Raw genomic sequence first — 13875 nt, forward strand, 5'->3', positions numbered from 1 at the left:
TAGTTGTCACTTGTCACTTTTGGTATTGTGCTGCCGGTCAAATTGAGCAAAATTTGACTAAAATTTATTAATATTTTATCAATTGAAAAAATAAAAAAAAATATGTCACCAAAAGCAACTTTTAATCTACTTTAAGATGTGATTTTTAGTTTTTTTAAATAATGAAATAATGACTTATAATCCTTGGTCAAAAGTTAGTCAATTTGATCAACAAAAATAGAAATATGACAACTAAAATGGCACGGATGATGTACTTCGTGAATCTGAATCTGTCCGGGACAGATTTTTATTATTCCCAAAATTTAATTCGTTTGGCATTTATGTCAATATTAAAAATACCTTGTTTTTATTTCGGTTTCTCACCACACCTCCTTTTTAATTACAAAGATACAAACACAATACACAGAGCCAGCGTTCGTCTTAAAGGCCTCTCATCTGCTCCATACACACTAAAATCAACCATCTCGTATACTTCTGTTGAGCAAGCCAGCATGATAAGAATGGAGACCATTGTCGAAGACTACGAGGCTAACAATTCACATCTCTACGATCTCATCAGCACCACCGACGACGACGAAGACGACAAATACTACGACGAAACCTCGGAAGAAGACTACGACAGCAGCAGCACTGACAGCAGCTACCGATGTTACGGCGGCAACAAAAACTTATCAGGATCAAGACTGTCGTGGTTACGAGAGTGGGACCGCGTGTTTCCCTTGTTATCTGCTCTGTGTTTGTTCATTGATCCTACGTTCTTGTACGCAATCTCTCTTAACGGAGATAGCTTGTGTTTTTATGTTGATGGCTGGTTGGCTCTGGGAGTCTCGCTGTTTCGATTCATTACGGACGGCTTGCACGTCTGGAATATCTGGCGGCGCTACTTCAGCAAGGATTACAAACGCAGATCATTCTCTGCAACTGACGCGTACCTTCGGAGCATTTACGGGGATTTTAAATCGCAGAATTTCAAAGGCAAATTGGACTTCTTCATTTATGTCTTCACCGTCTTGCCTTTGCCGCAGGTGACAAATTATTACTTCCTCCCCTCCATTTTTTTCAGGGTGTTCACGAAATTTTTTCCCAAATCTAGTTGACAACGATTCCCCTCATAGAAATAATAATGGGATATGCATATTAACCACCAATTCAAAATTAGTCATCTGTCTATCGTGTAATTTAGGAATAAAAATTCGGAACATAGCATTACTCTTTTCGTATCCCGTTAAAATCTACAATTATAATAAATAAGCATTTAATAATTATTATAATTACTGGTTTATAGTACTTGGTGCCAAAATATATTTATTTATTTATTTATTTATTTATTTATCACTACTTAGTTTTCACATATTTTTTGTTAAATGTTTGTGTCTGTTTATTTTAATTTTAAACTTTAATTTTTTTTTTGTTGATGTATATCCTGACTTCCTTTGGATCCATATACTTGAATGAGTGTTGCTAATTCATAGAAAGTATATAAACATGACAAATCCATGCATGTCACCCGTATTGTCATATACAAACAATCACACGCAATTGTTGAGCTTATCTTTCTGTGGGAAACAAGTTAAGCTTATCTACCTGTTTTTTTTTTTCTTTTAATAAGTTTTTTCATCTTATTTTATTTTATTATTTATGATTTATGATGTTATCTTGTAATATCAGATAAATTACGCTAATATGCATTTGGGATTGCTGCAGATTTTAATATGGATGGTGATTCCAGCATTGTTGAAGAAATATGAACAAACAAGAGTCATGACAGCAATGCTCATAATGTTTCTAATCCAATACCTCCCCAAGATATATGTTGTCATTTGCCTAATGCGCAGGATGCTCTTTCAATACATTTTCGGAGCAGCTTGGTGGGGAATCGGTCTAAACGTCGTTGCCATTTTTGTAGCCTCCCATGTAAGTAATCCGGCACACACATAAAATGTTTGCAGGAATTTTGAATAATCTGTACATTTTAAAATTTTGCAGATTTATATTGTATGACACTGTTAATTATAACTAGTACAAGGAGAGTTTAAGTAGCAAGGTCTTGATTCTTAAGTACATTAATCATTTTTTAATGTTGTGTCACTTGTGATTAAGCAAATAAAGTATATGCAGGTGGTGGGAGCATGTTATTACTTGCTGGGAGTCCAGAGATCAGCTAGGTGTTTGATGGGGAAATGCATGGAAATAGAGAGTTGTGGACTTGATGCACTTTCTTGTGAAAACCCTTTGTTCTTCGGGAGCAAGTACAAGCAGACAGACAATATGCGAATGTTATGGGGAAATAATGACGATGCCAGATCTTGGTGCCTCCAAAGCAGTCATAATGATCAGTATGATTACGGGCAGTTCATGTGGATAACTTTACTTGTTGGCAATGACAACCGTGTCGAGAAAATGCTTCTTCCCCTCTTTTGGGGAGTCATGATGCTTTGGTAAGTTCATCATCCATTATAAAAATTTGTTAACTAATTTTGTACATTGTTACTCTTCGTTTCATACAATGATTGATGCAGCACATTTGGGAATTTGGGAAGCACTGATGACTGGTTAGAAATTGTGTTCATGATGGTTGTGATTTCGTGCGGCCTCTTGCTAGTCACCATGTTAATTGCCAACATTAAGGTAAACATCTTCTTATAAAAGGTTGGAGGTTTGAGTAGAAGCAACTGCTTTGGCATTTCAAGATGTTTATAATAAGTTCATGCTTTTCCCGCCACCTGTTTGATTACTCCATGTTCTCAATAACAGATTAAAGAAATATATCTTTATTAGTAAATTATGTGTTTATATTCAGGTGTTCTTGATTGCAACCTCATCGAAGAAATTTGCAAGGAAAGTGAACATTACCAATGTTGAATGGTGGATGAGGAGGAGGAACATGCCAGAAGAATTGCGTCAGAGGATACGTAACTATGAGCGGCACCGTTGGATTGCAATGCGTGGTGTAGATGAGCGTGAAATGATTCACAGCCTCCCTGAGGGTCTTAGGAGAGACATCAAGCACTACCTATGCCTGGACTTGGTGAGACAGGTGTGTATTAACCTCACTTCTAACACAAAATCCAATACCACTTACCAGCATTGAATAAATGAATTCTCTTGTGTTAATTGTTATTGACGTCGAGTAAAATGTTGGTTTAGAAATGTCTGAAATTTTGTACATTATCATCAGGTACCTCTGTTCCAGCACATGGATAGTTTGGTCCTGGAGAGCATCTGCGACAGAGTGAAACCCCTCGTCTTTCCTGAAGGAGAGATTGTGAGTGCTGAACCCTGACTTGAAATATATATATATGTGACTGAAGAACATATTGAATTTATACATTAAGTTCACTGGCAGGTAATTAAAGAAGGTGATCCGGTCCAGAGAATATTATTTATCGTAAGAGGTCATCTCCAATGCAATCAAACAGTCAGAAGTGGAGTCAACAGCTGTTGTATTCTAGGACCTGGAAATTATAGTGGTGATGAGCTCTTATCATGGTGCATGAGGAAACCATTCATCGAAATTCTCCCTCCCTCATTATCATCGGTAATCACTCTTGAAGCAACCGAAGCATTTGGGCTTGAAGCAGAGGATGTGAAATATGTCACCCAACATTTCCGTCTGAATGAAAAAGTGAAAATGACTGCTCGCTACTATTCTTCTGGCTGGAGAACCTGGGCAGCTGTTGCCATTCAGCTGGCTTGGCTAAGGTACAGGCACCGTCGAACCCTTACATCTCTTCCGTTCATAGTTCCTAGGAGGCCAGTAGCGCAGTCTGCTTTGGTTGAGGTGGAGAGGCTCAGGCTTTATACAGCACTGCTGACCTCACCTAAGCCTCGTCAAGATGATGATTCTCCCTAGATCTTATATTACAGAACTATACTCAATAATATATAAGTTTCAAATATGTAATGGTCTTGGAGTTTGTTACTTGATCACAATTCTCAGTTTCAAATATGCATTTGATCGCAATATTCCATTGTGCAGAGTATGTGTTATGAGGCTTTCAAGCTACATGACAGTTTCAACTTTTAAAGTCTAAAACGGATTGGTGAAATCCTGTTTTATCATTTCAAATTTGTCCTGCTTTTTAGTACCTTAATTATCAGGGTAACTTTCTTGTGTCTTAGAGAGTTTACTAACCACGAATCAGGTTTGTTTACAGACAATTCAAATGAAGATATCCAAAGAGTGAGAAACATTGACAGTGTTCCGATCGAATCTTGTCGTTTATGCGTTGATATAACTCTACTTAATTGAAGAATGTCTAACAACTGTGTGGTTGCCTATGGCCAAATTACTGATCTGACCTGCAAATTTTGTGGCCTAGACGAATTTGTCAACCAGATGAATAATAGACAAAGATCTTGTTTGAATTTTGATCGGGGATGAACACTGTTGGCTCGGAATTCATGAAAACGAGACGGTCCGAACATATATGTTAGACCACGTTGTAAATCAATTTAAATCTTTTTATGTCATATGTAAATTGTAATATAGTGAAACTAAGCGTATCGTACTATCGTTCATTGCTAGCGATAAAGGGCTCACTTAGCTTTTCTCGTGTACATGAAATAATGGTTGATGTCGTAATTAGCTGCTGTTTAAACTGAATATTGTATTAAAGCAAATTTGTTTTTAATTATTAACTAAACATGTTGAAAGCTTGTTCATGCATCACTAAACTCATGAGTCATTACATAACTCTAAAATTCTTATGATATATTTTTAATACACTTATAGACAACTTACGTATCATGACGAATATAAAAATAAGTTTTGTTATTGGTATAACCCTGTGAACCACTATGAACCACATAGAAAGACTATAATGAATTACACACTCATACAATTAATCTCATGAGTGACATATAAAAATTAATTAACTTGACAGATATATCAATCACATATATAACTGAATCGGATGTCCACACATCATAGTTAATTAAGAATATCTCTTAGTATTAACGTATATATAAGAGTTATCAAGAACAACAAATCTCGAATAATCAAAATATGATTGTCATAAAGTTTAAAGCTTCAAAAGAGCCCTCCTTTCTCCGCGGCTCTCTTCAATAATACGTATATAATATTTATTATTCCCCATAATATAATATAATAATATTTTTCATAATACATTATGTTATGCCATATTTTGGCATATACTATTTTTCCTAATAATCTCCTAAAGTCTTTTATTAATTCAGATTAATAATCAAGAACTTGCCCTCTCTCTCTCTCAAACGAAGAAAGAATCAACAACAAAAATATCTCCAAACGATATCTTCTAAATCAAAAAATATATTACAACTCAAAAACCATATCAAATTAAAATTAATTAAAATTTAACATTTAATATAGTTTTATCCCTGAAATTTCTTGGGATAAACCCAATAACAACATAAAAGCATGGGTTTATCCTCCAAAAACATAGGTACGCAGGCATTTTAAGATATTAGATATGATACCTTAGACAAATCGAGACAATTCTCTCAAGTTCAGACCTCTTTTTTCATAAACCATAAACCCCAAAATTATAAAATTCTTGTTAACCAAAATCTTCCATTAATAATTGACGACGATTTACTTTTTATCCGTGGAGAATGAATAATTTTAGTTTATTAACGGGATCTTGAGAAACTACGTTTTTCGCCGTGGTGTGACCAAACAGTCGATTCATTAATGTTCATGTCATAAGAGCAACTCCAACCAGTAAAAACTCTTAGCTAAATAAAGAGTTAGCATATCAAAAAGAATATATATAAATATAATCGGTGTCTTGAAAATATCACACTCCAATCATCCTGACCTATTGTCGATAATTATAGCCCACTTGCTATAGACGACTATATTTGTCAAACATCTACAAGTCTGTAAGAATTTTTTAGAAAGATTACACATCATTTATTACCATATTAAACTGATGTATTCTATTTATAACAATCTAATATATTAATAACATACTTTTTTTAATTTATATCTAACTAATATAGTCAATACCATCGAAGCACATGTCTTAGGAGTTCAACAAATTTCATATAATGTCTTATAAGTTCAATTTAGCCAACAATTATAATCAATCCCGTTGGACATGCTAGCTCTAAGATTATAGTTTATGTCTGATCAATGAATACCATCGAATTTTTAGACATAATATAAAAGATTTCTGATTAAATACCACCAAATTGTGTAGTACAATTTAAATTTTAAATGAATATTCCAAGGTTTTAATACATTTTTTAAAATCCGAGTTGAATATCATGAGAAAAAATCCACTAAAATCTTTGTTAGAACACATTCCCTTAAATTATAAGGGGGCAGATTTACATATTACTTATAATTTTAATGATTATATTTTATTTAACTAAACATAATTAGAGATTTAAATGGTACAGTCGTACAGAGGATATATGTTCTCAAGAAAGTCTAACAGCTCATGGTATACCTAATTACCTACTCCCTCCGTCCCAGCCAATTCTTTACGTTTGGTTTGGGCACGGAGGTTAAGAAATATGTATAAAGTAGTTGAAAAAAGAAAGAAAAGTGGGTGAAGTGGTGGAACCCACTAATTTTTAATGTATAAAAGAGAGATAGTGGAGTAAAAGTAGTGTGAAAAGGAAGTAAAAGTAATGTAAAAAGGGAGGAAAAGTTGGGTAGTGGTGGGACCCATTGACTATTTTTGGTAAGTTTTGAAATGTAAAGAATTGGATGGGACATCCCAAAAAGGAAACCGTAAAGAATCTGCTGGGACAGAGGGAGTATTAATCTGGAATATATATATATAGAGTCTTACCTCAATACAAACCTCTTTATTCTACAAACTAAAAATCAAGCTGGATTATCACTAAATCCTAAAGCAAATATCACTAAATTCTTAAACAACCCCATCTTTATCTCCATCTTCACCAACCCCACCTTCATCTTCACCAACCCTACCTCCACATCCGCCACTGCCACCACCTCCGTCGTCACCTCCTCCATAACCACCACCACCTCATTGTCGCCCGCCCCCTCCATATCCACCACATCCATCTCCACCTCCATTATTTCTCCAACAACACAATCTCCACCTCTATCTTCACCATCTCCATCTTGGTTGCTACTTCAACGTCCTTCAGCCCCGTTCATACTTCTTTCTCCACCTCGGCTCAACTTTAAAACATGGCGGAGCCACTACTATTCCGGCAACGCTCTAACCCCTTATTTCAAGCCGCCCAAACCTCCGCTACAATCATCCTTCCTCCATCTCCACCTTCACCTCCACAATTTCCACCACCGTCACCATCATCTGAATCGAAAACGTGAATAGATCTGGAGATTCAGAGCAGTTTATGGAACAAATCTAGAGATTCTGAGCAGTTTCTGCAAGTTTTCACTAATTCTTACAACACATATCACTAAATTCTAAAGAGAATACTACTAAATTGTACTGAGAATATCACTAACTTGTATTGGTTTCTAGTTTTTATATTAAAAGTGGTTTCTATTTGATCATGAGCCTATATATATATATATATATATATATATATATAATAATTAAAATTAGCTTTTAGAAATTATTCTCTTAATTTCTAAGGTAGTGTAAATTAATCAGTTTTTAGATATTGTTTATGTCCTGTTTGAGAACATGGATTTCATCTGAAATCCTGGATTTGATCAAATGATATGTTTGGATATATAAAAAAAATTGAACTTGAATTTAATTTGAAATCCAGGACATTCAAATATTAGTATAAAACGAGAATTTGAAATGACACCTCTAATCATGTCATTTGAAATTCTAAATTTAAAATGAAATACATGTTATCGGACATAATCTTAGTTCATTCCATAATATAAATCATATCTTCGAATGGAGCTGGTGAGTATTAAGAAATAGGAGTCGTCCTATTTTAGATGAAAATCACACCAACTTGCGACATGGGAGCTCCTGAGCTAAAACGAGGCACAGAGTTTCAAAGCACTAATAAATCTAGCATTGCCTAGAACGCAAAGGTACTTTAGCTAGTCAAAATAGGAGGTCTACCTAGTACATAAATCTAATCTCAGTACTATAAAACTGCATGGAAGTACATATAAAACACTACTAGAATCTAGCGCAGGCTTTCAAAATCTTGTTTCATTAGCGTAAAGTCGACCAATAAAACTTGAAGAAACCCACTTTTCACATGATTATTATCATTAATCCCGCCCTAATGTTCTGCTAATACTTTAAATTAATCCCTAACCAACATCCGTCGACATCGGATTGGTTATTCTTGTCGGTTCAAGTCAAGTTGACAAATTATTTTTTTATATGTTTCGGAGTTGAGGAATATACACTCTCCTAGTCAAAGCTAAGCATCGTTATAAAGGTTATAATAAACGGGGAAAATATTGTGATGCGTTAAACATCAATTTAAGCAAAAGATTTCACACTTTGTGTTTATTATGATCTCGCAGTTCAATCGACAAGAAAAGTGCCAGAAAATGAATAAAATATATCGGTGCACTGTTATCAACAACTGTATGTTACGATCTAACAAAGTGGATTCGCTCAATTAATTTGTGACACAGAAATTATAAACCAGAAAAAATACATTAACAAGTCTGTTAATAGTTGGGATATTGTCTGTAATTAATTAAAAAGTATATTTTATTTTAAAAAATTAACTTAAATTATTAATGTATTACTATTACCATGTAAAAATTGAGTAGTTCATCAAGCCTGAGGAAAATAAACAAAAACACTCTCCGAGGATAATATAGATTTCCATTCCTCCTCTCACAAAATAAAATTTAAAGGAAAGGATTTACTTAAACTCTAAGAGGTTAAGATATGTCGCAATTTGTGATTTTTATAAATCAAGGATGGACTTGAGGTTGGTCTGGTTCACGGATATTTGGAATCAGGTATGGGTTTGTTCATTTCAAACTCATATATGTTGTTTGATTGCAAAAAATAAAACTTCAAACTTATACATCAAATCTCGATTTCTCGTTTCAATTTCATACCACTCCGACATCGTCCTTACTTTGACTTAAATTGAATGGAATTTTTATAATATTTGTGACCGTGAAATTTCATCTAAGAGTTTCTTCAACTTGCAAGCTTCTTGCAAATTTTCTAATTAAAAGTCTATCTGATATATTAAAATAATTTTTATTAATAATATATTTAAATTTCATCACTCCAATCATATAAAATCCTTATTTTTAACTATACTCAATCTTTTGATGTTGGTTATATTTGATCAAATTTTACGAATTTTTACTAGTTTCACAACAATTACTATCAAAACAAAATGTATTATTTCAACAAATTTTATATATATTTTATTTATAATAACGTAAAGTAATAATAACATACCGTTTTTAGAATATATACGATTAGTATTACCGAAGAAAAGTGTACCACCAAAACAAAATATATTACAAGTTCAACAAATTTTATATTCTTTTTATAACAATATGCCGTTTTATAATATATACCGTCAGAACCACCAAAGCAAAGTCAATTTACAATCAAAACAAAATATATTACAAGTTCAACAAATTTTATATTTTATTTATCACAACTTAAAGTAATAATAACATACTACTTTTAGAATATATAATTCCAGTACCACCGAAGCAAAATGTAACAAATTTTACATAATATTGTATAGGTCTAAATTAGCCGGTGATTTTCAACCACCACGGTCAGACATGCTCTAATTACAGCATTTTGTAAAATCTTATAATATTAATATATTGTTTAAATATGATATGACTAGATCATTTTACAAGAATATTTTTAATTACGTTGTGATTTAAAAAATTAGTTTCCATTGAATAGTTCAAACATGTTAATATCCAAATTTAAAACTAAGTTAAGATTATAAATCTTTAAATTTCAATCAAAATTAAATATTTTGAATTTCTTAAAACATATATTAAATAATATTGAAGTAGTTTTATATTAAAACATTTAAGATTGAGGTTGTACGCATGTATTGCATTTCAAATTTTAAATCCAAATGTCCTAATTTTAGTTTTGATTCCAAATTCTCTATACTAGTATATAAATGTTTATGATATCAATTGAAATTAAAAATTTATATCTTTTGTGTATCCAAATATTTCATTCCATCAAATAGAATTCTGACTAAAATTCACACATGCCATAATATTAGTTAAGAAAGGTGAAAACCGAATTAAAGAATACACATTTCTAATAAATTACTCTCTCTGTTTTTTTATATTTGACACTTTGATTTTGAGCACGTATTTTTAAGTGCCTTGACTGGGTAGTTAAAAATATTATTTTAAATTTTTTTTAATAAAAATATATAATCAAAATTTTAGTTCACAAAAAAAAGTTCAATCAAAAATAATAATTTTTAATTCGGTAATTAAACTCATATAAAGATGTGTGACAAAACTCAAAACGTCAAGTAATAAGCTGCTTCTAGCTTCTACTTTTCTTGACTCGTTTGTGTAAATAAGTAGAAGCACTTTTAAAAAGTTGATAATGCTAGCTTTTCTTTCAGAGTTTCCGCTTCTTATCCTTCTTTTCCAAACACTTTATCAACTTATTTACTTATCACTTTTAATCCACTAACAAGTCAACCTTTTTATGATTGTCCAAACGACCCTATATATTGATGTATAAACAAAATTGAATATCTACGACGACATCACAGATTTTCATTACTAGGTAGATCAAATTCAAGTAAATGTATTCGGTTCGTGGCTTCTAACTCGTGATTTCATAACTTTTGCTCCTTTCTTTTTTTTTCTTTTTCTTTTTTAATTAATGATTTTACTTTTGCAAATAATTTAAATTTGTTAAAAAAGGGATTTGTTTGATCTTCTTAAAAAAAATTATTTATATTTAATTAATAATAAAAATAAAACGACGTGTGAAAGCTAAATTAGTAACTAACATTTCTTTTAATCATTTGATAGTTTGAATTATCAACAAAATATTATAAATTTAACTTATCATTTTGAAATATTTTATAAGATTATTAAGTTATTAAATATTTTTCAAAGTGTGTATAAAAATAATCTATGGACAATCAGTTTTTCTTTGTAATCCATGCCAATGGCACGAGAGGATGAGATCGTAATAACAGAACCAAAACAAGTTAACCCAAACAACTTGAAACGCAATGAAGCTAATACTAGCAGTACACCGTGACTAAGCACTAAGCACAAGTTGTGAGTTGTAAACTTGTAATTCATAAATAGAAATTGAAATAATATAATATATATTCTATTATATCAAGAAGAAAAACAGTAGCAGTAGAGAAAAAGCGTGGTGGCATATAACTCTAATACTAAGAAGAGGACAGGCACACGCATTCATATGCAGCAGCTTGATGTTTCTTGAACGTTTTTTGAAGATTCTCCTTTAAGCAGGACTCAGCTTGATGCTTCTTGAAGATTCTTCTTTAAGTAGGTTTTGGAACCTGTACAAAATGCAGAAAAAATTTAAGTGATAATCAATTAACTAATAATTTACTATAAATTAATATCTGAATAACATGGCGAGGTCTTAAAAAGTTTTTGATATCAAGTATTTTTACTCTTATGAAGCTGTAAACTCACCAGCTCATCATGTGAAATTGTGGTATGAAAAAGGTGAACATGTAAGAAAATGGAAGGTGTATATTACCAGGAAGTAGCTTTCACCATGCTGAAGGTCAAAACCGAATTCATCGACAGGGAGTCCAGTAGGGTGGACTAGTATTAAGTCTTGACCAAACATCCCTCTCATGTCTAGTGGCCGCGTTGCTAGCTTTGTCGCTTTCCCATTTATAAACACTCGTATACATCCTCCTGCACCACCAAAACATACATATATACATCTTATTTCCTCGCGTTTTGTTCCCGCTGCGCTGGTCGCACAATCGGGAATTGAAATAATAGGGGACTAAAATCTAAAATAATATTATTCGGTGATTGTTGGAGATAGCCGGGATTTAAATAGAAAAAAATAATAATCTTAAGAACAAACAAACTAGGAATTAGTTTGTCCGAATGAGCTTCAGCCTGTGATAACCTCCCAAATTCCGTCCAGGCTACACTTGTTAATATTGTGTCATTATTAAGTAAATATAAATATATAATATGTAAGGCAGCCGGGGAAGCTAGGTTGATAATGAATCGTACCAGCTGGATTGACGTTCTGCTGGTAATTGTCTGGGAACATTGAAGCACCTGAATTCTGCTGGTAATTGTGGTTGGTGTAAGGCCCAGAAGGGTTGTAAAAGTCAATATTAGCATTGTAATCGGAGAAGAAACAAGGTTGAGTTGAAGGCTCGAAAGTGAAACCAGGATGTGACAAATTCATATGATTATTGACACCAGAACAAACGGAATCAACTGGGGCAGCAGAGTCCTCGCTTCGCATTTGGCGCATACGACGAGACCAACGAGACCTGCGATTCTGGAACCAGTAAAAGATGTTAACATCTTCCACAGGACCGAATTGCTCCAGCTGCTTCCGTATGTTGGTGGTCACGTCTTTAGGCGGATTCACTGTTCCGCTGTTGAAGATGTGCTCGAGTATGGTGATTTGTTGCGGCGTTGGCTTCCACCGTACTCGAACTGTTTCGTTGGTTGTCTTGGAACCTGAACCGGAGGCAGCGGTGCGGTCATTAGGCTGCCTGTTTGGAGATTGATGAGACTCTTGCATTGTGAAGAAGCAAAGGGAATTATAAGGGAGTTCACAAACACAGTGGAGGTGTGTTGGGAGTATTTATAGGGAGTCAAGAGGATTGTGTAGTGTGTTGATTTAAATTGTTGTCCCCCTTGAATTGTGCTGATATTTCCTGGAAATGCATGTCTGTGTATGAACATAGTGAGTCAACATTCTTCGTGTTGGTGCTGTTTGCGCATATCTCTTATATAATTTTACATTATTAAGATGACACGCCACCTACAAGCTAACATAGTGGAGTCGAGTTTTGTCCCAACCAAATCAAATTTAAGAACTTCTTGAAAACAAGCCAAGTTGATCGATCCTCAATTTTCAATAAAGCGAAAAATGATTTTCAAGCTCGTTAATAAAGGAGCCAAACACACATTTGCTCACAAATATATAATTCGAATCGAGTTGAACAGAGTTCGAATAGAGTGCAGTTATCCACCAACAATTTATATATTACTCTAACCGTTCTCATTCATAAAATGTAATTTATAATTTTAAAATGACATTCATATCAATTTCACTAATATTCATAAGCTAGCTCACACTTATACTTGATTCACGAACATATTTTTGACCCGATTAATTCCAATTCATCAAATATAATTTATAATTTTACAAGTTACATTCAAATCGGTATGTAATTATTCATAATAATCATACACTTATACTTGACTCCCAAGTAAATTATTATACACTTGTTTTTATCTCATGTCTCATTTCAACTTCCAGGTCAAATTTCTATTGATAATGATTTAAAATTTCATTCAAAAATATCAAATTATTCATATATTTCAAAAATTTTAAGTATATAAGGACTTTATCGAACGGAGTCGAGTTAGATAAGTCCGATCTAACCTGAACTCATCCCGAATTAAACGAGCCGAGTTCAAGTCGAATAAGTTTAACGTTTGTCAAATTTGTTACAATTCTAACCAATTTTTGTATTTAAGAGTTAAGATCATGTTATTTTAATAAATAAATATATGTGAGCTCATTTTAACAAGTCGAGATCAAATTATTAATTATCTGAGGATGAATATTTGTATTCACGCGGAAAGTTCAAAATAATTCCGAGTACGATATACAGTTCTTGGTTCTTGTTTTGACAGTATATGTAATTATGTCAGTAATCTCTCTCATTGTACTTCAAGATTAAGCAAAAGAAAGAGCATTGTCCATGTTAATAGTTTCACGTCCAAAATTG

General features: G+C 33.0%; 2 protein-coding genes across 2 annotated transcripts; one reads left to right on the forward strand and one right to left on the reverse strand.

The window, feature by feature from the left end:
• Positions 1 to 397: 397 nt before the first annotated feature.
• Positions 398 to 3964, forward strand: LOC108222344 (cyclic nucleotide-gated ion channel 4). The gene is made up of 7 exons (XM_017396263.2): positions 398 to 1025; positions 1705 to 1914; positions 2119 to 2438; positions 2520 to 2628; positions 2801 to 3037; positions 3179 to 3265; positions 3347 to 3964. Exons 1-7 carry the CDS (start codon positions 492 to 494, stop codon positions 3851 to 3853), a joined length of 2004 nt encoding a protein of 667 aa, XP_017251752.1. The 5' UTR covers positions 398 to 491; the 3' UTR covers positions 3854 to 3964.
• Positions 3965 to 11156: 7192 nt separating this feature from the next.
• Positions 11157 to 12765, reverse strand: LOC108222562 (WUSCHEL-related homeobox 6). Its single transcript, XM_017396468.2, has 3 exons — positions 12131 to 12765; positions 11634 to 11797; positions 11157 to 11427 (listed from the first exon to the last, which is right to left on the reverse strand). The coding sequence occupies exons 1-3, from the start codon at positions 12654 to 12656 to the stop codon at positions 11410 to 11412; spliced, it is 708 nt and encodes a 235-aa protein (XP_017251957.1). The 5' UTR covers positions 12657 to 12765; the 3' UTR covers positions 11157 to 11409.
• Positions 12766 to 13875: the final 1110 nt, after the last annotated feature.

This window comes from Daucus carota, chromosome 5 (assembly GCF_001625215.2).
Source record: "Daucus carota subsp. sativus chromosome 5, DH1 v3.0, whole genome shotgun sequence".
Classification (NCBI taxonomy): Eukaryota; Viridiplantae; Streptophyta; class Magnoliopsida; order Apiales; family Apiaceae; genus Daucus; species Daucus carota.